Source organism: Lontra canadensis, unplaced genomic scaffold, assembly GCF_010015895.1.
Source record: "Lontra canadensis isolate GAN:19392208 unplaced genomic scaffold, GSC_riverotter_1.0 scaffold43, whole genome shotgun sequence".
NCBI lineage: Eukaryota > Metazoa > Chordata > Mammalia > Carnivora > Mustelidae > Lontra > Lontra canadensis.
The window spans coordinates 4,022,119-4,045,029 of record NW_022631037.1 but is presented as its reverse complement, the minus strand read 5'-3'; the positions used below and the strand labels follow the sequence as shown (position 1 = coordinate 4,045,029).

General features: G+C 56.8%; 1 protein-coding gene across 2 annotated transcripts in view; it reads right to left on the bottom strand.

Moving 5' to 3' along the window:
* Positions 1-22,911, bottom strand: part of CUEDC1 (CUE domain containing 1) — an 81,952-nt gene that overhangs the window by 2,359 nt on the left and 56,682 nt on the right. For both annotated transcript variants that reach the window (XM_032871982.1, XM_032871983.1), the window contains 9 exons: positions 17,961-18,590; positions 13,654-13,781; positions 8,478-8,604; positions 7,554-7,746; positions 6,193-6,279; positions 4,050-4,121; positions 3,172-3,265; positions 2,399-2,457; positions 1,509-1,579 (listed from right to left, as the gene is read on the bottom strand). In XM_032871982.1, coding sequence (XP_032727873.1) covers positions 1,512-1,579; positions 2,399-2,457; positions 3,172-3,265; positions 4,050-4,121; positions 6,193-6,279; positions 7,554-7,746; positions 8,478-8,604; positions 13,654-13,781; positions 17,961-18,305 — 1,173 coding nt within the window. In that variant the 5' untranslated portion in view covers positions 18,306-18,590 and the 3' untranslated portion in view covers positions 1,509-1,511. The remainder of the gene's footprint in view (positions 1-1,508; positions 1,580-2,398; positions 2,458-3,171; positions 3,266-4,049; positions 4,122-6,192; positions 6,280-7,553; positions 7,747-8,477; positions 8,605-13,653; positions 13,782-17,960; positions 18,591-22,911) is intronic.

Sequence of the window (22,911 nt, the reverse complement as noted above, 5' to 3'; positions counted from 1 at the left end):
AAGAAGCTGTCTGGCTCCCAGTGACTTCAGACCCAGGGCTGGAAAGATGGTCATGGGCACAGCTGGTATGCAGAGTGGACGTGGAAGACTGACTGAGAGGGAGGGTCAGAGTTAGGGGCCCACTGTACAGAGGTCTTGCTGTTGCTGTGAAGAAGGGCAGTGACTGCCAGAGAGTGGGATCGAGAGAGTCAAGGGCAGAGCTCCCAGAAGAGCGGGACTATGGGACTGGGAGGAGCCCCCAGGAGCAGCACGGGAGAATAAACAGCAGATAGGAAGAAGGCCCAGGATTCCTGGGCCACAGGGGTAGGCGGGGAACAGTTTCAAGAAAGACTGCAGGCATGGCCTGCAGAAGGGAGCACCAGAGGGTACAGAACGGAAGGACCTGGACCTGGGGTGACCTTCCTGCATCAGTCCGGGGGTGGTGGGAGGGCTGCCGCCTGCAATGGGTGAAAGAGGCTGCCACTTTTTCATAAGCTGGGCAATGAAGGAAAATAATGAAAACTCTTGGTTCTTAAGCCGGGAAGGAGGAGGAGGGTGTAGGCTTGAGGAAGGAGCTGGAAAGGGAAAAGCTGGACAACTCGGGAGAGAAATGATGATGGCAAGGTCCTGATGTGGGGGGGTGGCGCTCTGGAGCAGACATGTTTTTCTGGGTGGTGGTGGCGTGGGGGGGGGGGAATTGCAGCAGCGGAGAGGGAGGCAGTCAGCTGGAAGTGGTGTGAAGGCCAGCCGCCCAGGCTGGTTGATCCACCGCCACCACGACCATCCCGAGGGCAGCGAGCCATGTCATCACGGAGTGAGGGCCACACCTGCCAGCCTGTCCACGGCTGGGGGAAGCCCTGGAAACGCTGGCCACCAGGACCAGGACAGCAGCCTGGGGCAGGGTGGGTGGGCCGCCTCCTGATGGGGAGGGCCCAGAACAGGGAACAGGTTCTACTGAGCCCCAGAGGGGGCACTGACATTCCCTGGTTCACTGGGAGTCAGGGAGGCACAAGAGCAGGAGAAGCAGCCCGAGGGCCCGAGGCCAGCAACAGCACTGCCTGGAGGGAAACTGGTTCTTCCTGTGGTTGTGGCAGATTGCAGAGCACCCAACCCAAGCAGGCAGTGGGACAGCTCTGTGTGTGCATGGCTGTGGGGAGGCCACATCACATTTTCCTAAGTCGTCCCCTGACTGTGCAGTATGTGTCCTGAACTGTCTTTCAAATGGGCTGTCAACCATCAAGGTCAAAACTGACTTTTCCCCCTTGTTCCCAGGATCTGGCACAGGCAGGTGTGACTACTCTGCTAAATGAATAAATAACCAAAAAAAGAGAAAAAAAGGAAACTCAAAAGATCGGTTTCCATCCAGAGACCATGTCCCCTGCCATAATGATAGGGGAAGAAAACCAGGATCTGTGCCATCCAGTTGCCTGAGCCCAATGCCCCTGGATCCCTGGGAAAACCCCTGGGGTATGGGCATATGCAGGCCCCCCCTTGGGCAGTCCCTGGGCCACTGTGGCTCCAGGCCTTACCTCTTATTGTCCTTCCCTTAGGGCTTCCTCCACCTTGGGTACCTCCTGTCGCCGTCCCCGGAAGTCTTCATCTGAAAAGGAGAGGAAATTTGCCTCCTGCTGCACCATGCAGGGCCTCATCAGGCATGTCTCCCGGGCCGGGCAAGAGAGCTGACCCAACGTTCTCCATCCCTTTTGTTTGCTGGGGCACATGCTGATCCTGGGGTGGGCGGGGTGGGGAATGTATGGGTGCTAAGAGGCACCAGGGCACAGTGTGGGGTTAGGACACCTGGCTGCTGGCCTGGCTCCATCACTGAGCTTGGACAATTTCTTCCCTCAGCTTCCTCATCTGTAGAATGCGTGGGGAAGTGGTACCCTCCCTACAACCTCTAGCACCCTCCTAGCCCTTGTTTCCAGGTGTCTCCTGACCCCTCAAGGGCCCCTCTGCTCTGAGGCATGAGGATCAGATTCAGCTGCGGGTCTGCCAGGGTCTAAGGCAGTGTCTTCTGGCCTACATGGCCTTTGGGAGGGACTAGATGAATACTGAAAGGTCTCTGGGCCCAGAGACTGAAACTGCACAGCGCTTGGTTCTCCAAGTGAGGCGCCTCCACGTGGGTTGGTGTGCCTACCCCCTCCCACCCCAGAGAAGAGACCCCGGAAACAGCACCTGACACTTTGTGCTCCAGGTAGAGACCTAGGTGGAGGTGCTGCTGGGGCCCCCTTTGGGGGAGTGGAAGGAAGGGAGAGGCCATGTGAACCAAGAGGGAGGACCCATTTCTTTGGGTCACCTGCCCACCTATCAAGATGTGTCCCCCAGGTTGGGTCCACCCATGAAACACCAGGACCTCCTCTTAGAGGGTCACCGATGACAAGGAACTTAGCATGAAGCTTCCCCTCCCGCCTCGCCTCACCGCAAGTGTGGCCCTCCACGTCGTCTAGGAGGTTAGCTGTTGACACCGCAGCTCCCAGCCTGCCGGGCCATTCAGGAAAACGGTCTCAACGATGGGTGGGCACTGGCATCATCTTCCCAGTTCTACCAGTCCCTGTCTCTGGCCTCTACCACCCACTCCCAGCTCAGGGACGTCTACCACACCAACATTATCCCCCAACACTCCCCAAAGCCTCCTTTCCCCAGGATCAGGGTAACAGCCAGGGCCCAACTTTCTCACCCAGCTCCCATCTCTGGGGATGGAGAAGGGAGTTCCCCCCTGTTCCCCTTTGGCTGCTCAGCTTCTAATATCCTGGGCCCATGTAACAAGCATGGGTGGGAGTCTGGGTTAAAACGTGGAGAACCTTATTTTTACTCAAGAAACTGAAAGCAAGAAGGCAGGGCCCAACGTGCTTGAAATGGGGAGGCGGCAAGATCTATGGGTCAATTCAACTCATGAAATTAGGGAGAAGTGTGCTGATTTCAGTGGAAGAACCACATTTTCTCCCAAGAGTAGATGAGCCCAGCCAGAAAGTGAAGATGTCATGAGATAACTCAGGACCCCAGAGAAGTGGGATATGCTGGCCTACTCCCCAGCCCGGTAGTGGGGCTCCAGACCCGGCGGTGGGCTGGCCTCACAGCGCATGGCGCAGGGGGTGACCACAGATCAGGTCCCAGTCCCTGGAGAGGGCACAGCAAGGGGGTCAGCTCCCTCAGCGTCTATGCCCCCACCCTGCGCCAGGCCGGAAAGGATACGACTGGTGCTTGGACAAGTGTTTCCTCTTTGACTTCCTCATCCTGGTCTTCTCGGAGAAGGCCCTGGCCAGCTCGAACAGCTTCCTCCGGGTGGCTGGGACAGAGAAACCTGTGAGCCACAGCCGCAGGGCCAGCCCTGGGGTGGGGGCAGGCAGCGGGGCGATAGGAATGGGGGGGGCGCCCCCTCCTTCCCCAGCAGGGAGGCTGCCACCCCCGGCAGGCCTGCAGGGGCAGCACAGGCCACCAAGAGCGGGGCCGCGGGCAGGCAGCCCGAGATCCAGGCATTCCTGCCCCAGCTGCAGCAGTCAGCAACACTCTTGGCTGTCTTTCCCGCCGCCTCCCCCGCCGCCTTTGCCACCTCCAGAGTTGGTTCTGGGATTTCCATGACTAATCCGAGATTTTCCCCCGAAATGGAGCCTGGAAGGATGGCAGCCTCATTCACACATGCTTGTGTGGTGGGGAGGGGAGGAGGAAGGCTAGGTGCATCCTGGCTGGCAGGACTTTGTGGGAAGAGGTCACAAACCCTGGGGCCTCCCGCCCACAGAAAGTGGGCTTAGCACGGGACTCCCCACTCATCAGGCCTGGCCAAGTCCCCTCAAGCCACAGAGGACATGAACTCTAAAACTGGGGTGGGAGTCGGGGGTGGGGAGGGCCACATATTATTATTTTTCTACAGACAGCTGGCTCAAGAGGATTTAAAACTTAATTTGTATCCAGACTCAGCTGCAGAGGGAAGTGAGGCAGGAACCAGCCTGCGATTAAAATGTCACTTTGGTTCACCAAGAGTCCACTTCAAAACTCCAGCTGGCTCCCTCCCTCCTGTGAGGCCACAGGGCTTGTCTTCGAAGAGATGGGGAGGAGGTAGAGGCCGGACTCACATTTTCCCATGTGTTTCAACTTGTCCCTGAATAAGGCATCTTCAGACACAGCAGGATTGGCGTCACTGGTTCCTGAAAGGGGAAGGCATCTCTGAGGGCTGGCTGGAGAGGGACAGGAGCTGCCCAACGCCCCCGGGTCAGGGGGGAGTGGGTCAGGGCCGGCCCCACAAGTCAGGGGTTCGGCCCAACCCTTCCATCTGAGGAAAGGGGCAAAAGATCAGGCTTCTTCCCTAAAGACACTAGGGATCTGAGGAACACTTCTTTCTCCACAGAGCCTTCCTTGCTTGGCTTCTTTGTGTACAAAGCAGGACCATGGCTGGGGTGCCTGGGTGGCTCAGTGGGTTAAAGCCTCTGCGTTCAGCTCAGGTCATGATCCCAGGGTCCCGGGATCCAGCCCCGCATTGGGCTCTCTGCTCAGTGGGGAGCCTGCTTCCTCACTCCCCCCGCCGCCCCCCCTACCTGCCTCTCTGCCTACTTTTGATCTGTCTGTCAAATAAATAAATAAAATCTTAAAAAAATAAATAAAAAAATTAAAATGTTGTTTAAAAAAAAACAACAACAAAGCAGGACCATGGACCATGGTATGGTCCGCTGTATGCGTGGAGAGCCGCTCCCACAGCCTTCCAGCTCCCAGCTTCTCTGACCAACTCCGCGTTCCGTGAAGTCACGCTGGTAAGTTGGTGGGAGTATTTACATCACGGGAGTCACCCGACGCTAAGCACTGGGGTTTCCCCTGCACCCTGAACTGGCTGGAAGATAGTCACCAATGCGCAGCGGCTGCCGCTGGCCTGCATCCCTACCGGGTGTGAGAGCTACTACGGGAATGGAAGGGAGGGGCGGGCACAAAGCAGGCCTTTGGCTGCGATGATTCCCTTCTCCTCCCTGCCCGGGGTTGGCCCCTCCAGACATGAAGTTCTGGACTCATTAGACATAGGAATGAAGATAAACCCAGCTGCCACCTAGAGCCTCCCCGCTCACCCAGCACCCACGTGCGTCTCTCGCTGCCCTTCTAAAGCTCCTGCTCTCCACCCTGCAGCTCAGCTAATCCCAAGTCACCTTGCCTGCTAAGTCCCCTGTGAGTCATTCTGATCCATCTCAGCAGCCCTCGTGTGTCGAGCTCATTCAGGATCAAGGACGAGAGACTGTCGTTAAAACTCCCAGATGCACATCTGGTGGGGCCTAAGCTCCGAGCCTGTTGCTTATGAATCGGTTCCACGGGATTTTCTCTTTTTGAGCCGGGATCAGCAGAGCTCCCCATCCCTCTGCCCCTCCACCCCACTCCTCGGTGCGATGTAAGGTCTGCCTCAGGCAGAAGCTGCTGCTGCTCTCTCTGCGGGGGGCAGCCTATGTGTGGCTAAGGGCCGCGAGGCACCACACAGGGACACGTGGGTGGGGTCCAGGTGTCCAGTATGGAACCCAGACCTTCTGGCCCTCTCTGCCCATGTTCCCAGCTCCAGCCTGACTCCTGTTCGTGCATCCCAATAGCCTGCTGTCCAATCCGGGCCCTCCTTCAGTGGGCTAGGGCTCCCAGAGGGGCCTGGCCCTCCACTGAAGCAATTCTTCCCTCTCACCATCTTGTACATGAAGCTCAAGATTCTCTTCCTCCAGCATGAGGGTGGGGCCCGGCCAGGGCCGATATAGCCTCGGCCCGTGAAGGAAAAAACCATGCCCTCCTCACCATGAGCAGTTGCTCTTAGCAGTGTGTCCTCAGCTCTGCTGGCTTCAGCCCTCTCTTGGATGTTTCTCTTGCATTCCTCATGAGACCATAAGCTCCCCCAGGGCAGAGATGAAGTGTTGGAAGTCTCTGTGTCCTTCCTGAGCCCACCCACCATGGGACAGCTATGCTGTGGTGTGTCCCTTCTTGCCCATGCTCCACGAACCTTCTGAGCAGTTCAGCCGGACGTGAGCCAATCCCAGGGGGGCTCCAGCAGCCACTGGGTTGGCAAGAGTCCAGGTCTGCCAAGTAGAGGGGCCACGTCACTCTGGGTGAGTGTGCTGGTGGGCTCGGTGGTGGGCTCAGAACCTGCCCCTCCAGCCTCTTTCCCCACCCTACCCCCAAACTCCAAATCTGCAAAGTGCAACCGAAACCGGGGAGTTGAGCCTCTCTGCCCTTTAGACCTCTCTCCCAGGAAGCCAAGGTTACCTGGGGCAGAAGACGGAAAGCCAAAGTCGTTTCCCACAGCCAAGCTGCTGCTGGATTTGGATTTCTGGGACTCATATTTCAAACGATCTGGAAAAGGACCACATTGCTGTCAGGACAGTGATCTCTCTCCCAGCGGCACCCTAGGCCGAGGTACAAGAAGGCTGCTGGAGACCGAGCCCTCAGATCTCACAGGACACACACAAAATATGTGCACACATGTTTTCCGGCTCTCCAAGAACCAGCTGTGCCACGGAAACTCCGGCCCTCACAAGCACCTGGAATGGCAGGAGACCACACTTAGGTGGACCCTGAGACATCACACAGTCTGACTCGTTGCTGATAAGGAAAGGCCCTGGGGCGGCCGGGTGGCTCAGTGGGTTGTCTGACTTTTTCCACTTGGCTCAGGATCTCAGGGTTGTGGGATCAAGCCCCACGTCCATCTGGGCTCCATGCTCGGTGGGGAGTCTGCTTGGTATTCTTTCTCCCTTTCCCTTTGTTCCTGCCCCTGCATGTGCTCTATCTCTCAAATAAATAGATAAATCTTTTAAAAAAGTAAAATAAGGGGTGCCTGGGTGGCTTGGTCAGTTGAGCGTCTGCCTTCAGCTCAGGTCATGATCTCAGGGTTCCGGGATCGAGCTCCAAGTGGAGCTTCCTGCTCAGCGGGGAGCCTGCTTCTCCCTGTCCCTCTGCCGCACCCCCTTCTCCTGCTCTCTCTCTCTCTCAAATAGTTAGTTAAATTAAAGGCAGGCGAGACCAGGCCCTGACGCCCCCCAGCACCTGTACTGCAGAGCTGGGGCGCCTTCTCCCTGCACACCTGATTCTTCCCAACTACCCATCACATACACACATGTACACACTCCCTCTGGGACCCTCATAAGACAGGCCCCCCACAGGCCCCTCACTATACCCCACTCAAAACACACTCCCACCCTGCAGGGGAAAGGCTGCCAGGTTGCAGAGTAAGGTCTCCAGCCAAAGACAACCCAAACTGCCAGAAAATTTGAGAGCTCCTGCTCTGCCAGCCTCTGTTCAGGGAGGCACCCCCAGACCCCACTCCAGACACGTGGTACCAAGGCCAGTGCCTGGCACCCAGTGATGTGCCGGGGAAAGAAGAGGGCCTACAAAGGCACACCTGTCTTCCTGAGTCCCGGGAAGGGAGAAGAGTTGGCTGGGGACTTGTGTCCCTGTTGGCAGAATTCTGGGGTTCTCATAAGGTGAGGGCCATATATCAACAGGCCCAAGACCACCTCGGCCTCCAGCTCAGTGCCGCCTCTGAGCCCCAAGGCTGAAGCCGCTCCAGCTCCCCTCCCCAGCCACAAAGCAGTGGCTGCAGTGCCCCACCCCCGGCTCCGGGGCACCACCTCTCTCCAGGGCCAGCAGGAAGTCCCGGTTGCGCTGCAGCTCCTTCATGAACTCCTCATTCTGCAGGAAAAGCGCAATCCTCTCGTCCTCCAGGTACTGCTTCCAGCGGTTCTCCTGGTCCCGTGCCCCGGGCCCAGCCACAGAGGGTAGGCCTCCCTCGCTGTTCCTGGGCTTAGAGCCGCTGGGGTTACCCTGAGGAGGGGAGTAAGGGCTTTGAATGGCTGCTCACCAGGACACGTGCTGCAGAAACATCCATGTGTATCTGGGGGCACACGTGTCCTTTCCCAGCTTCCTCCAGCCGCGTCCTGGGGCCTGCACCTGCTATCAGACCCTAGTGGTCAGCCGAAACCCAACTTAGCAGGCCAGAAACTCTGCTGCGGAAGCAGCAAGGACTTAAAAACGATGTTTCCTCCCCCTTGAGCCACCCCAGCCCTCATCTACAATCTGAACAGTCCTGAAAAGTGATCTGCAAGCCACGCGATAGCTTGGCTAGCTCCCCATGGAGGCCCAGGCTCAAAACTCTCCCTGTCCTGGCTGCCTCAGGGTGAGGCCCCCTTCCTGCAAGGGCCCCTGAGGCTGTGCCCACATCAGGAGGAAATGCTGCCCCTGGCCCTATCCCAGATCAGGGCGGGGAGGTGCCTGGACCCTCTGCCATTGGCTGCTCCCATGCCCACCTCCCTCCAGCCTGGGGTAATGGCTGTAGCCACAGACTCCTCCGGGCTGTCACCTTCCCTGGGTGGAACAGGAAACCTCCAGGCCCAGACAGGAAACGAGGCTTTTGGTTCAGCATTCTTTCCCTGTGAACCGAGGCCAACAGAAATAGCTCAGCCCGGGCTTAAACATCAGGAAGTGAAATGGGTTGGCACAAACCAGGGGCAAGGGGAGATGCTGCAAGGCCACTGCCCCTGCCCCCCCCCCATTACCTGTATGCTGTCCAGCTGCTGGGGCAGGATGCGGAGAAAGTCATCTGGGAGGTTGCCCAGCAGGGGTGGGTTCCAGTTACGGTAGCGCCTATGGCTCGATGCAGGTCCGGAGCCCAGCACATCGATGCTGGAGGATGAGAGGTAACAACAAGAAGGAAAAGTCAGGCCCAAACACAGGAGTCCCGGCCCATCACACCAGCGATCCTGCTCAGAATGGCATTTCTGCTCTGAAGCTTCCCACGGCCTCCAGGACAAAGGCCCAGTGCTCTATCTCATCTTTCCAATCAGGCCTCTGCTAACCTCCATCTCAGGCCCTGGCCCGTGCAAGATAGTCCCCGTTTTCCAGCCACTCTGTGCACTCAAGGTCCCTAGGCCTGGAGTCCTCAGTGTTCTTGGCACTCAAGCTGGGTGTCATGGGTTTATATGCAGATGTTTACGAATGTCCTCTAAAGATGGCAGGCATGGCCCGAGCACACAGCACAGTGCGAGCTCACGGCCGCTGAGGAACAGGTGTGCTCCCAGTGACCAGACCCAGAAGCCAGCCCAGCTGCCCCAATGCTGTTTGGCTGGGGTGGGGGACATGGGGATGGCGGGCTCAAGTTCTGGCTCAGTCACAGTCAGCAGGGTGGTCCTGGGCAAGACCCTGCTCCCCTCTGGGCTGAGCTTCCTCATGGAAAAACCTGTCTCCCTGCCGAGGTGGGCAGGAGCCCCTCGTGAGGCTGTGTCTTGGGCAGTGTTGGGAAGAGGCACACTGAAGGCGGGGATGGAAGGGGTCCTGCTGCAAGGGGTGCCCAGGGGTAGCTCTTCATAAGCAAGGTGCCCTGCCAGAGGTCCGTGTGCCATGGCAGAGGCCATCAGCAAGGGGGGTGCGGTGGGGACAGGAAGAAAAGCAGTGGCAGGGCCCTCCCTGACCACCAGGCCCCCCCAACCGCACTGCCCTCAGAGCCTGAGGGCAGCCCGGGGCCAGGCCAGGAGCTCCCCACCCCTCCTCAGCAGCCTGCAGCGTGGCAACCGCAGGACACGTGTTCTGCTGAATCAGGGAAATGACACACACAGAAGGCAGCGGGCCGGGGGCGGTGGGGCCGGCCACTCTCGCCTGGCTTTGATTTGTCTCCAGCTCCAGGAATCCCGCCCGCCCCCTCACTGGAGGAGAGCTTTTCCGGGCTGCCGCTGACTGTGGAAATAACTTCCTTTCCTTTTCTATTTTGGGCGGGTGGCCTGGCAGGGCGAAGGGGGCGGCGGCAGACGGGGATAACAAGCTGCTAAGTGCGCTGTGGGAGCCAAGGGAACCCGCCCGCCCGCCTCATCCACCCTCTCGCCACCGCACAGGTGAGGGAAGGCCCCAGAAGAGCCTGCGTTGTAACCCAACCCAGGACTCTGAGTCCGAGGCAGATCTCTCCCCGTATCACTCTGCCGCCTTCTGTCCCTGTTGGAGGCTTCACTTCTCCCAAGGGCCTGAGGCAGGGGAAAGGATGCCCCCTCTCCCAGGGACGTGCGGACCACCTGTGGTTGGCCTCAGCACAGAGAATTCCTCTCCAGGGTCTTCCCCTAGGTCACGGGTACCCACTCCAACTCAACCATATCCGAGCCACCCAGGAAAGTGAGGAGGGAGAACCCCAATGGTGCACTGAGACCCCTCTAGCCCTTTGTTACTGAGCCCAAGAGGGGACGGGGACAAGGAGCAGGAGACCCTCCTCAGCCCAGTTTCCCTGGCTGCTGGGCCCGTGGTCCCGAGAAAGGTCGGGCCCAGCCTGTCTGGGGCCATGGGCCCTGGCAAAGGCAAAGATGAGGTCAGCCGCAGCTGCAAGAGCCAGGGGGGCCCTGAGGCCAGGCGGCCCAGTCAAATCCATTGTGGTCGGAAAGGAATGTCAGAAATGAGCTGAGAGGCAAATAAAAAACTTCCAAGGCTGTAATTTCAACGGGAAAACGGCAGGTGGCCTGTGCGGAGGGGTAGCTCTGGGTCTCAGAGACCTTCATTCCTCATTCCGGAGATAGCGGCAAGGGCAGGCTGGAGGAGGGGAAGGAGAGAGAAGGCTGCGAGGCTCTCCTGGCCCAGAGCCTCTGTCCCAGGACCCCAAAACTAAAATTTTCCCATCAGACCCCCAGGTTTACCCATGGACCATCAGACCCTAGAAGGATTTCAGATATGAACCTTCCAGGCAGGATTCTTGGTAGAGTGGACACTGAGGGACGCCTGGGGGGCTCCGTGGGTTAAGCAGCTGCCTTCAGCCTGGGTCATGATCCCAGCATCTTGGGTCAAGTCCACATTGGGTTCCTGGCTCAGCAGGGAGCCTGCTTCTCCCTCTGCCTGCTGTTCTGTCTGCTTGTACTCTAGCTCTCTCTCTCGAAATAGACAAAAAAAAAAAAAGAACGGACACTGAGGACCAGAGAGAGTCAGGCCCTGTCCAGGGACACACAGACCGTGTAGGTAAAACCTGGGCCCAGGGGTCCTCACTTTGCAGGCACTCATCACTGGGGTCACCCTGCCTCTCTGTTGTCTCAGCAGGGCAAGTTCCCAAACCCTGCCCCACCTGAAGCCCCTCAGGTGACTGGAGGCGCCAAAGGGGCCTCCTGCTATGCCTCCTACCTCCAACCCCAGCAGCCAGAGATTCTAAAACACTAACCATATCCCGTCACTCTCCAACTCAAGCCTGCTAGCTGTAGGATAAGGCCAAACTCTTCAGAGGACCCACAGAGCCCCCATGATCAGCGCACCTCTCCAGCCTCATGGCCATTCCATTTCCTGGAGTTCCCCAAAGCTCCCGGATGGTTCCCCCTCTCCTGCCTCCTGGCCTTTGCACATGCTATTTCCCTTGCCTGAAACACCCTCCTGTCCTCTGCTTCATCAGGACACAGTGTGGACATGAATTCCTCTAGACAGACTTTCTTGCCTCCCCACCCCCAGTCTTTGCCTCCCCCAATCTCTAATCTCCTCAGGGGGGCAAGGCAGTACTGTATTCATCTCAGTATCACACAGATGGTTCAGCACCTGCATACTGTGCAAGACTCAGTAAAGGCTGGAATGAATGTTTGGGAGAGAGAGACTGAACGAGACCCTGGAAACAGCCTGCCAGTGGACCTGGCTGAGCAGGGCCATCCTGGGGCAGAGACTGGCCCTGTTTCTTCTGAACATTGGCCTCTGCGGGAAGCCTCACCACCAGTCTCAATATTCCATTTGGAGCTCAGAGGCCAGCTGGGCAGCCCGGGTGGGAAGGAGCAGTCAAGCAGAGGTGACAGGTCTGATCCCTGCCTGGGACTGTGCTAAGTGCTCCACGTGCAGTATCTTTCTATCCTCGCAGCAGTGCTGAGCTGGGGATTAGTATTCCCATCCACAGGTGAGGGGAGCGAAGCTCAGAGAGGTTAAGTAGTGAGCCAGAAGCCACACAGCCGAAGCACCTAAAGCCTCAGAAGCTGGGCAGCTGAAAGAAGGGGGTAGGAGAGCCCCCTTTTTTTTTCTTTCCTGACTCAAGTTCTCTGCCCTGTATCCTCCCCAGGCCCAGTGAAGCCTTTGTTTCCAGGTCAGGGCCCTGAATCTCAGTCCTCTTAAGCCTTGAGTTAGTGCTGAGGTCCCCTTGCCCCCAACAGTGGCTTCCATCCTGAGTGGCACCACCCCGGTCCTCACAGCAGCTGCATGCCCAGCTGGATGGGGCCCGGGTATGCACATCAGGTTCACCGTGGGATTCTGCCTCTTATGGCCTTGGTTTTCCCTTCTGACAAACAGGCAGAACCACTTTGCCTAGTAGAAGCTCGATGTTTTGCAAAAGCATCTCGGGATATTTTGAAAAATTAATAATATGTCAAAGGGAAATCACTTAGCACCGGGCTCCGTGACCCATGCCAGGCCACAAGTCCTGCCAAGGCCTCACCCAGACCAATCCATGCACTCCCTGCCTTCCAGCCCACTGGAGCCTCCTGGTGCCACTTGCAGTAAAGGGAAGACCCCAGCTCTGCTCCTGTCCCCAATGCAAAACATTGTTCCCTCTGTCCTGTGACCTTCCAGGCCTCCATCAGCTCCCTGAACTGCAAGTGCAGAGACTTTTCTCATCAGGGAGGCGACAGACACAGCAACGATGACATTGGTTTTGGAATCAGAATGGCCTGAGTTCACAGCTCAGCTCTGTGGTCTTGGGAAAGTCATGAAAACTCTCTTTGGCTTAGTTTCCTCATCTGTGAAAGGGGGACACTAACAGAGTGCTCATAAGTCTTTCGAGGATTAGAACGTGACAGTGTATACAGAGGTCCTTGCTGGTTCCCAGCACTTGGGAGCTGGTGGCTGTCATCATGACCCCTCCCTGCACAGCAAAGGTCTCCATGACCATGTCCTGAGGTGCCCAAGATCCCCAGAAGGAAAGATCCACTGGGACTGGTCCCCTGTCCCATCGTATCCCCCCAGCTCCTCAGCACCCCAGCGCTGAGCCCTTCAAAGGAACTGCAGTTCTAGGACAAAGAGGCAGCCAGACTCCAGCAGCTCTGCTACCGATACATGGCACAGAAAACAAGCTCCTCAGAGGTCATGGGCTACTGGCTTCATGTTAACCCTCCAGGTTACTGAGCCCCTCACCTGGAAGAAGTCTTCCAGGACCCAGCAGTCTACTATTCCTCTGCCTCCCCTTACCAAACTATTCCAGGAAAAAAGACTCACTTGGTCCCACTGCCTAAAAATCCCCACGACATCCCTGGACCAGGGATCCAAATAGGTATCCATCCCATCAGTTACCGCCGACTGCCTGGGAGGTGCTGTGTGGAAGGGGATTCTGACATTCTGTCTCCACTGAGCGGGAGAGAGCCCAGTGGTCAATTAGCGAAGTGGGCCATGATCTCGGTGGGGCAAGTGTCCATACACATTCCCTGTGTTTGCTTCTCCCACTTGCAGGGGCCTTGACTGTGAGATTCCGGAAGGCAGCGCCAAGCCCCATGTAACTCTGTCCCATTTCATGTTCAGCGTAGCACCTAGCCTAGAGTAGCCATTCAGTGAATGTTTGTGCTTGCGCTCCTTCCCGTGTGGAAGTTCTCCTTGGTATCTAACTGCAGTGTCTCTTGCTGCAGTGGAAGCCTGTTCTTGGTGGAATAATACCCCGAGGGGTCCACCCTAGTTTCCCATGGCGTTTGTTACTCAACCCCAGCGACTGATCCCTTTCCCCACCGCCCTGGGCTCCAAGGGGAGTTGGGTTCTCACCGGGGAGGTGGTGTGGGGGGCGCCAGAGGGTAAGGCCTGTCGAACATGTGCATGTGATAGGCTGGCGGGGAGTAGACAGGCGGGGGCTCTTCATCAGAACTGTCAGGCTCCAAAGTCCTTTCCAAGATCTAGATCGGAAACAACAACAAAAAGACATGTTAACGACCGACTGTTCTCTGAATTTGAATAACATTCAGACAAAACCCAGGGCGGCCAAGGATGTATCTAAGGGAGCTCCATGCCGCTGGGGGAGGGTAAACAGATAGGACCACTGCTTTGCCAAACTGCTTCGTTTTCTATAAAGCTGAATGCATGGCTAACTCTGACCCTACAATTCCAACCTACTCCATGGGCATGAAAGCACACGTCCCCAGAAGAATGTTCAGAGCGGCATTATCCATCCAAGCAAGGTTTAAAAACAGGCCAAACAAATCACAGGGCCAGAAGTCGGAGCAGTAGGACCTCTGTGGGGGTGCAGCAGGCTGGGAGGGACACCAGAAGGATTCCAGGCTCTGTGGATGTTTCCTGACCTGGGTCTGGGGCAACTTCATCGAGCCGCACACGTATGGTTCCTGTACTTTCCGGTACATGGGTTACTTCTGATAAATAACATTAACATCATTTGTACATGCTCTCAGAGTAACTCGACATCGGTTATCTCGCTTGAACCTCAAACAACTTGGCAAGGTAGGATAGGGATAGTTACCCCATTTTATACATAAGGAAACTGAGACCCAGGCTAAGTGACATGGCAAAGCCATATGCTCTTTTCAGAGGTGAGTCTTCAACTTGGACACGGTCTCCAGAGCAAGGATCCATCCTTCAAGCACAATCCCCACACGCCCTGGTTGGATTCTTAGGGCAGAGGGTAGGAAGGGGAATACCCAGGATGCCTCTCCCTCCTGGATAGATAGAGGGGCAGGGAAAAGCAAAGGGTGCAGCAAGGCCCAGCGTTCCTGTTCCATGGATTGACCTGGATCCTTCCCCAGAGATCCACAGAGGAGTTTGGGGCAGGAAGCAGAAAGCAGGAAGCAACGTTCCACCAGGAGACCCCAGATCAGATACACCCCAGCTGGCCTACACCTTAGCTTCCAGCTCCCTGTCCTCTGCTCCCCACTTTCGTTCTCATCTCCTCCAAAGAATATGAGAAGGGCTCAGAGGCTGTCAGTTGGCTCAGAGGCCCTGCATTTTAATTCCGAGTGAGCTTGCAGAAATCATGCTGAACTGCTTCTAAAAGCCTGGGTGGGGCCGGGCTGCAAGGGCACCTGCCCGCCCTGAGCCCACTCCTGCCCGGGGAAGACAGAGTCTTGCAGGGACACCCTGGCCGGTGGGCTGGTGGGCGGGCACACGCACAAGTGAGCACACGCTCTCACACACTGCGCCACACTGTGCAGACACGGCCAGCCTGACCCAAGGAGGCCTCCCGCCCTGGAATGCACTAACGTTCTTTCTTTTCAGGCGGAAAGTATTTAAACAGATGCTTTTGCTGAAAAAGAAGAATGTAGCTGTTTTGTGGGCCACTGCTCTCCTTAGCCCCAAATTTCCACCAGAAGAAAGAGAGAGAGAGAGAGAGAAGGAGACAGAGAAAGAGAAAGAGAAAGATAGAGAACACTGCAAGCTCCAGTCCAGTTCACGGGGGAACCTCAGGGGCCTGGCATAGGACAGTGGCTCAGCACCTAGCCAGCGCACCCAGAGAACAGTGTTGCTTCTGTCCCCATCCCTCACTCCCTGCCCGTCGGACCCTACTGCTTGGGGAGAGGACAGGGATCCAGACCAGAGCCTTGAGGCTAACTTCCTCAGTGGCCGGCCAGGCTGGCCCCACTGAGGCTGGTTTGAGGGAGACGTGAGGAGGGGAGAGCTGTTTCCTGAAGGAAGCTGCTTGGGGCTTCCTAGACCAAGGCCTGTAGCAGCCCGCCTCCAGACTCAGGGAGATCAGGCCTCCGCAGGGGCCCCAGGAGGCCCCCTCCCCTTACAGCCGCGCCTGTTCCTCAGAGCAGCCTCTGGGGGCTGCAAGACCAGACGCTCATCAGAGGCTCCTGGAACAGAATGAGGAACCGCCAAGGAGGCAAGCGGCAGGCCAGGCACGCTCCAGAAAGGCTGATCCCGAGTCTCTGGAGAGAGTAACCCCAGCCATGTTCCTGGCCTCCCTCAGCCTCTCTCCCCACCACCCCACCAGCTACAGTGAGGTTGTTCTTCTGGCTCTAAAGGTGCTGAAGTTTTCAGCTCTGGGGCCCCTTGGCTTCACTCAGTGTGGGTGATGGATGCCTGCCAGGTGCTCTGGGGGCTAGGGTCTGGGCCATTGATCTGACAGGAGATATTTCTCTGTGGCAAGGATACCCCCCCGGGCCAGCCAACCATCCATCAGCCCCCAGCGAGGGGCCTTTTTCCAGTCAGCAGTTAGTGTCATTCCAGCTGCTGCTCATAAATTTTCTGAAGCACTTTCCGCTAGCTGGGGCACTGCCTGCCGATGGGCCGGGCGGAGCTCCAAAGGTGGGGGTTTGGGGCAACAGCCAAGGAGGGGTGCTGAGAAGGGGCTCAATTTGGAAAGCAAGAGTCTTAGAAAAACAGAAGCACACACAGTGCAGGCCTACCGAGGGGATGGTGAAGACCGCTGGAGATTCACAGGCTCTTGGGGGCCATGGACAAAGGAGGAAAGATTATGCTACCCTACCTGCCGACCGCAGAATCAATGAGACTGCGGAAAGGGTCAGAGGATGCAGAATACTCTCCTTCCAGCTCACACTTAAAGGATGTATTTGCAAACACACACACACTCACCCCTCCTTTCCACAAAGAGGATCTGGGTTTTCTGAGACTGCTTCCACTGGCTAATCCAGGCAGTTCAAAGGAGTGGTCTCCCAAGGAAAGAGACTAAAGAAACCTGTGCAAAGACAGGAGCAACATTTATTCACTCAACAGGCATTCCCTGGGTGCCTGTTATCTGCCAGGACCGTCCTGGATGCTGTAGGTGACACGGGAATGAAGCAAATGTCATTGCCCACAGTGCTTCTCCTCCACCTGGAGGGAGAAATCCCAGGCCGCACCAACTAAGGGAACAAGGGCCAGTGGCCTCGGCCTGCAGGAGGGCTCTGGCTGACAAGAGAGTCCTGGATGCCTGCGGGGCTGTGTTGACCAGGAATCTGAAGCCATATCTGAGTCTAGGTTTTCTCTGTCAACGAGGATAATAATACTAACACCGCCTCACAAAGTGTAAGAGGACTGCAAGGACAGAGACATCTAAAGCCTGTGGGATGGTGCCCGGTACCAGCTGGGACTCAGCAAAGAGCAGAGTTAAATGCCATCTGCTGGGCCCTTCCATCTTGTCCAGGGCCGCGTGTCCCAGATGCCCCCGCAGGCAGCGACCCGATCACGGGAAGGCTCTGTGTGCCCCTTCTGCACCCAGCACAGCAGGCCCTCCAGAGACCAGGGGGTCACATTTACGGGACTCAATGGGGCCGGGTGGACCCTGAGGCACCAAGATGGTCCCCTCTCCCCCGGCGACTTCGCTGATAAAGGAAGGAACTGCTCAGAAACTGCCCACTGCCACCGCCATCATGCCTTGCTCAGAGGAATTTAACTAGTACGTCTGAGGTCACTCCTCTTTGGTTGTTCCCTAGGCTCTTTCTCCACTGCCTGGACTTCTCAAGTTCCGGGTCTCTGCGGGCTCCAGAGGTCCTGACAGATGGTCCTGCTGCCAGATCCCTCGTGACTCTCGCTCTGTTTCACCTCTGAGCCTTTGCACAAGTACTTCCCTCTGCCTTGCACACCCTGTCCCTCACTCCCAACTCTTTCTTTGGGCCTCAGCTTGGTTATCCTTTCCTCTGGGAAGCCATCCTCCTCTCCTGCTCTCACTTCTCCCACCAAAAGCACTGGCTGCTCCCAGCTACTATGGCCCAAGTCTTGCGAGCTCGGTGCCGGCAGAAACTCAGTCTGCCTTGGCCAAGGTGGACACCCAGAAGGGCAAAAAAGAGCCTTTCTTGGAAAATACAGGCTAGACGGCCCCAGCCTGGAATTGGACTTCAGTATGGTGGGGTAGGGCCCGAGAGTCTGCTTTTTTAACAAGCTCCTCAATTCTGATGACCCGTTAGTGGGGTCTGGTACTGTGCCTGGCACACCACCGACTAGGTGTGCCATGTTTGTTGACTGCGTGCTATCTGACCATAAAAGGCCACTGACCGGCTCGGGTACGGGGTTCCTGCGAGAAAGCTGCTACTCGCGCGTTACAACTCAGGGCTAACAACCCACGTCCACTAAGAGGTTCGGACAGCCTCAGGCCTCGCGGTGAATGATCAGGGCCACGCCCCTACCTCCGGGGGAATGCTGTCCTCCGAGTCGGAGCTGTCCTCGTAGACGCTGCCGCCACCGCCCTCCAGGTTCATCTGAAGGAGCTGGTCGATGGTGGCGTCCACTGCGCCGCTGTTGGCGCGCAGCACGCACTCGATGATGTCGTAATCCATGTTGGGGAACATGGTTTTGAAGTCGTCCATGGCCTGGTTGAACTCGAGGCGGCGCACCTGACGGGCCGGCCGGCTGTTGTTGAGCTCCTGCGAGGCAGCTGCTCCGGCCCCGGCCCCGGCCCCGCGCGCCCCCGCCGAGCCGCCCCCGCCGCCGCCGCCGCCGCCGCTGCTGCTCCGGCGGAACAGGCTGGTCATTTTGCCGAGCCGCGGGGGGAAAATGTTTGCGGCCGGCGCCGAGCCCCTGCCCCCGGATCCCTGCGCCGTGGCCGCTCGCTCGGTGCGCTCGGGGGGCTCCCTCCCGCGGCTCCCGCTACCCTGGGCGGCCAGGCGGGGGCGGGGCGCGCGGGGTCCTCGGGTGGGGAGGCTAGGGCGCAGGGCCACCGGCGGCCCTCGGGGAGCGGCCCTCGCGGGGCGGCGGCATCCGGGCCGGGGCCGCTGGTCATCCACACCCCCGGGGCATCCTGAAGCCGAGGGTCCCACCTGAAACAGAGGGAGGCAGAGTCAGAGGCCATGATCCCTTTCGCACCGGAAAACATGTGCCTTTCCCACTGGAGAACAGCTTCTTTGTGCTTTCTCTCCAGCGGCAACAGTCAAAACAGCCAGGGTTCTACCACAGGACTGCTACCTCTTAGCAAGGGCTAACTCTGGGCCGGACACCATCCTAAATGTTCTGGGTGGGCTGACTCCTGACACTCGAACGAGGTAGGTGCTAGTATCCCCCATTTCGCAGATAGGAAAATTAGGCACAAATGCTGAGGAAGTGGAGGAATTAGGATTTGAACCCAGGACCATGGCCACTGGTCTCAACCACTACTCCTACTGCGGAGTAGCCCTGAGGATCCCAGGCAGGAGGGGATCTGTACGGGCCCCATCCTGCCCTCTGGTCTCCAGCCCACCCAGTCTCTGCTTCCCACATCATGGTCCCAACTTGATGATCCCACCATCACGGCCTCCAAATTGTGGAGAGTGCCATCAAATCTGCATCAGAAAACTGTCCAGCCCCCCTCACAACCAGGCACGTACATCACTGCCAAGGTCACATTTTTGTTAGTGCAATCAGCCGAGAGTTGAATATATCTAAAACCCTCAAATTCTGACTTTCTCATGCTTATACCAGGATTTATAGTCATTTTGTTAATTGTAGAAAAGTGGCAGCCTTAAGGGACTGTTCCATCAAAGAATATTTCTTAAGTTTGACACAACAGGTGCAAAGCTAGATTTCCTTTTCTAGGAGTTGGGGTCATCATCTTAACAGCTGACATAGAAACATTCGTGTGACCAAATCAACATGATGCTCTTGCCTGCCATGATCTCAGCTGTCAAACAGCTGGTGGGTGGTAAGAAGGACCAGAACAGAGGAGTGTGGAAGGTGTAGGAGATGGGCTCTCACTCACCCCAAGGTCAGAAGATCTAGCGCTACCATTGATTCCTTCTGTCCCTTTGGGTCTGCCCCATGCGTAGGTTGAATGAGACTGCATATTGTTCCCCAGGGGCACCATGCTGACATGCTAATCTCCTTCAAACCTCTGACTCCTTAGAGGAATGTGGAAATTGTCCAGGGCTCTTGTTCTGGGGCTTGTTGGGTGTGTATCTGCCCCGTCCCAGAGAGGTGGGCTGTATTGAAGAATGGAAAACTAGGGGCACCTGGGTGGCTCAGGTCATGATCTCAGGGTCCTGTGATTGAGCTCTACTGGGCTCTGGGCAGGGAGAAGCAGACTCTGTGCCAAGCTGGGTCATGTCCTCGGCTCCACAGGGGAGTGCCCCTCCCCCAGCTTGCTCTCTCTCTCAAATAAATAAATAGATAAAATAGTTTAAAAAATTATGGAAAACTAGAAGCACTTGGGCCCCACACAGCCTCTGGACACTGATGTCACGGAACTATAATCCCTCCCAGCTTCTGGAAAACACCTATTCTAACACTCTGGTGTATCTACATCCAGAGACTTTCTCTATGCCTCCACTACCGTATGTATGCATTTATTTTATGGAAACGTGATCAAACCATAAATTCTACACAACTTCTTTTTCCACTTAATAATTTATGTAGCCATCTTCTCATGTCAGAGCGTATAGATCTCCTGCATCATTTTTAATGCCCGAATAGTATTCTGTTCACGGGGTGAAGCATGATTTATTACCCAACTTCTTTCACCGGCTTGTCTTCCCAAACGAGCAACTCGGAGCCCAGAGAGGCCAAAGCTATTTTAGAAGGAAACACAGAGGGGTGACCTCAAATGGTCAGTCTGAGAACTGGGATGAAAATGAGCACAGGAAGGTAGCCAAGTATGACATGGCGTCCCACAGCCAGCTTTAGATACTACATGTCTACCCCCATGTCCACATGTCTCCACCACCTCTGCCACATCAGAAGGTCAGAGGATGCTGTTCTGACTCTTCCAGAATGCTACCCTAGAGCCACCACCTTTGTCCTGGGCTCTGGAAACCTGCACTGAGGCCTCTAACAAAGACCTCGGGAAGGGGTACCTGGGTGGCTCAGAGGGTTAAAGCCTCTGCCTTCAGCTCAGGTCATGATCCCAGAGTCCTGGGATCCAGCCCCACATCGGGCTCTCTGCTCAGTGGGTGCCTGCTTCCTCTTCTCTCTCTGCCTGCCTCTCTGCCTACTTGTGATCTGTCAAATAAATAAATAAAAATCTTAAAAAAAAAAAAGACCTCGGCCTGCCATCTGCTATGCTGACGCCATCACACATACAGGTCAGTGCCTTGTGTTAACACCCTCTCTGGAGTAAAGCCACCTTCTCGCTGCCCTGCAAGTAATTTATTAAGAGATAGAGGGACTTGACTCTCACTTGGCCAAGGGCAAACCCGTGGAGAAAGAAGTCAGGACCTGACCCAGCCCTGGTGGAAGAGGAAGGAAGATGATGGGGGCCACACTTCCCCCATGAGCAGCCCCCTGGATCGGCCCCTTGGGCTGTGATCCTCAGGAAGATCCCGAGAGGCATTCCCACGCCCCTGCCGTTTACAGGAAGCACAGTGGTTCAGAGTCAGGCTGCCATCCCTCCTCTGCCACTCCCCTGCTGTGGGACCTCAGAGTGTCCTCTCCTCTCTATGCCCAGGGCCTTCACCTGTACTTATGGGACGTCGATGAGAATGAAACAAGATCATCACCCAAGTAGTGCCTGGAACAGAGCGAGCTTCCTGACTGGTGTTGCCACTGCCCCAGAAGCCTGGCAAAGAGCCAGGAGCAGTCGGGACACCGGCCAAACTCTTCCCCAGAGTGGATGGGGTGGGCAAGTCCTTCAGGCCTTAGAAGTACTGCTCCTCGAAGCCCCAGGGAAGGCTGGCTGGCCTAGGCAGCTGGAGACACCAAAGGTCAAGCCACCTCCTCTTCCATTTACCCCGGGTTCGAAGCCTGGAAAAGCAGCCCTTCCTGTGTGCGCCATGATATGGCATGGCTGACAACCCTGGGCCAGCCCCACAGCCTGCTCCACATGTCAGATGAAGACCCTGACCCCCAAGACTTGTCAGAGTGGCTCAAAGCCATGTGGCCGGTAGTGGCAAAACCTAGACTTTCCCATCACAGGTCGTCCTGCAGATGAGAAAGTGGCTCAGAAACGCTAACGGGAAGTGTGTGGAAACGGGATTCGTTGTTCAGAAATACCATCTCCACAGGGCTCTGCCAGAATGCACAAACCCCAAAGCCAAGCTGCCTATAATTACCACCAGGTGGGGCGATGCCAGCCCCCTCACCCTGTGAGGGCCCTCCCTCACTGAGCTCAAGTGCAGAGTGTGAAGCCAGGGCTGAGGTAGGCTAGCATGGCTGGGAGTGGGGAGAAGGGCTGTCATCGGGGTCAGTCTCATCCAGGCCTGGCTCTCTTTTGCAACCAGCATGGCTCAAATGAAAAGCAATTTAAAACACATGGAAGAATTAAGGCAGGCGACTTTGGTTTACAGGCCTGTGCCAGGCGCTTTCACATTTCATCTTTATTATAACTTCAGAGATAGACATAATAGTCCCCATTCCACAGCTGTGGAAACCAGTTCAGAGAAGTCAGGCAACCTGCACAAAGTCACACAGCCAGTACAGAGAGAGGCCAGAATTAGAAACCCACCTCCTAGGGGCCAAAAGTGCCCAGTCAGGCTTAGAGGGCTAGGAGCCAAGGAACCTCAGAAATGCAGCCACGTGTGGCTCAGGCTCAGAAGACTGGGCACGGCCTGGCTGACATTCCAGCAGAGGAGATGTGACCTAGACAGCACTGGGGGTGGGGTGTCTGTTGGCCTGGCCCCAGAGCTCGCTCTGTGACCTTGGGGAAACTGCTCCACCTCTCTGAACCCCAGCTGCCAGGTGCTAGCAGGACAACAGAGGGAGATAACCCCTGACCCACTTCTGAAAAGTGGAAGTGAATGAAACCCGTTGAGCCTGTTAGATGTCTTGGTCTTGGAGGCCAACTCCTCAGCTCTCCTAAACTCAGGGCTCTGAGTGACCGGGGACTGGGAAGCAGAAATCCCACACCTGTCCTCCCCCAGGTCCCAGGGAGCCAGGCCTTCCACTTCCCCATGAAGGAATCCGGGCCCAGGAGGAGGGGGATAGCAGCCTGCCAATCCTCACTCCAAGTGGGAGGAGACAGCCAAGGCCTGAGTCACTCCTGGCCTGGCCCAGGGAGGTGGGCCAGCTGCCCAAGTGCTGTTCTCCTGACCTTGCCCAAGGTCAGTCCAGCCAGTCTCCTGGAGGACCAGGTAGGGTCCACATGGACCTGTGAGAGCCCGGGAGCCAGAGTCCTGGGCTCCCACTCTGACTGGGGTCAGTAGAGCTGTGTGACTTGGAGAAATGACTTCACTTCTT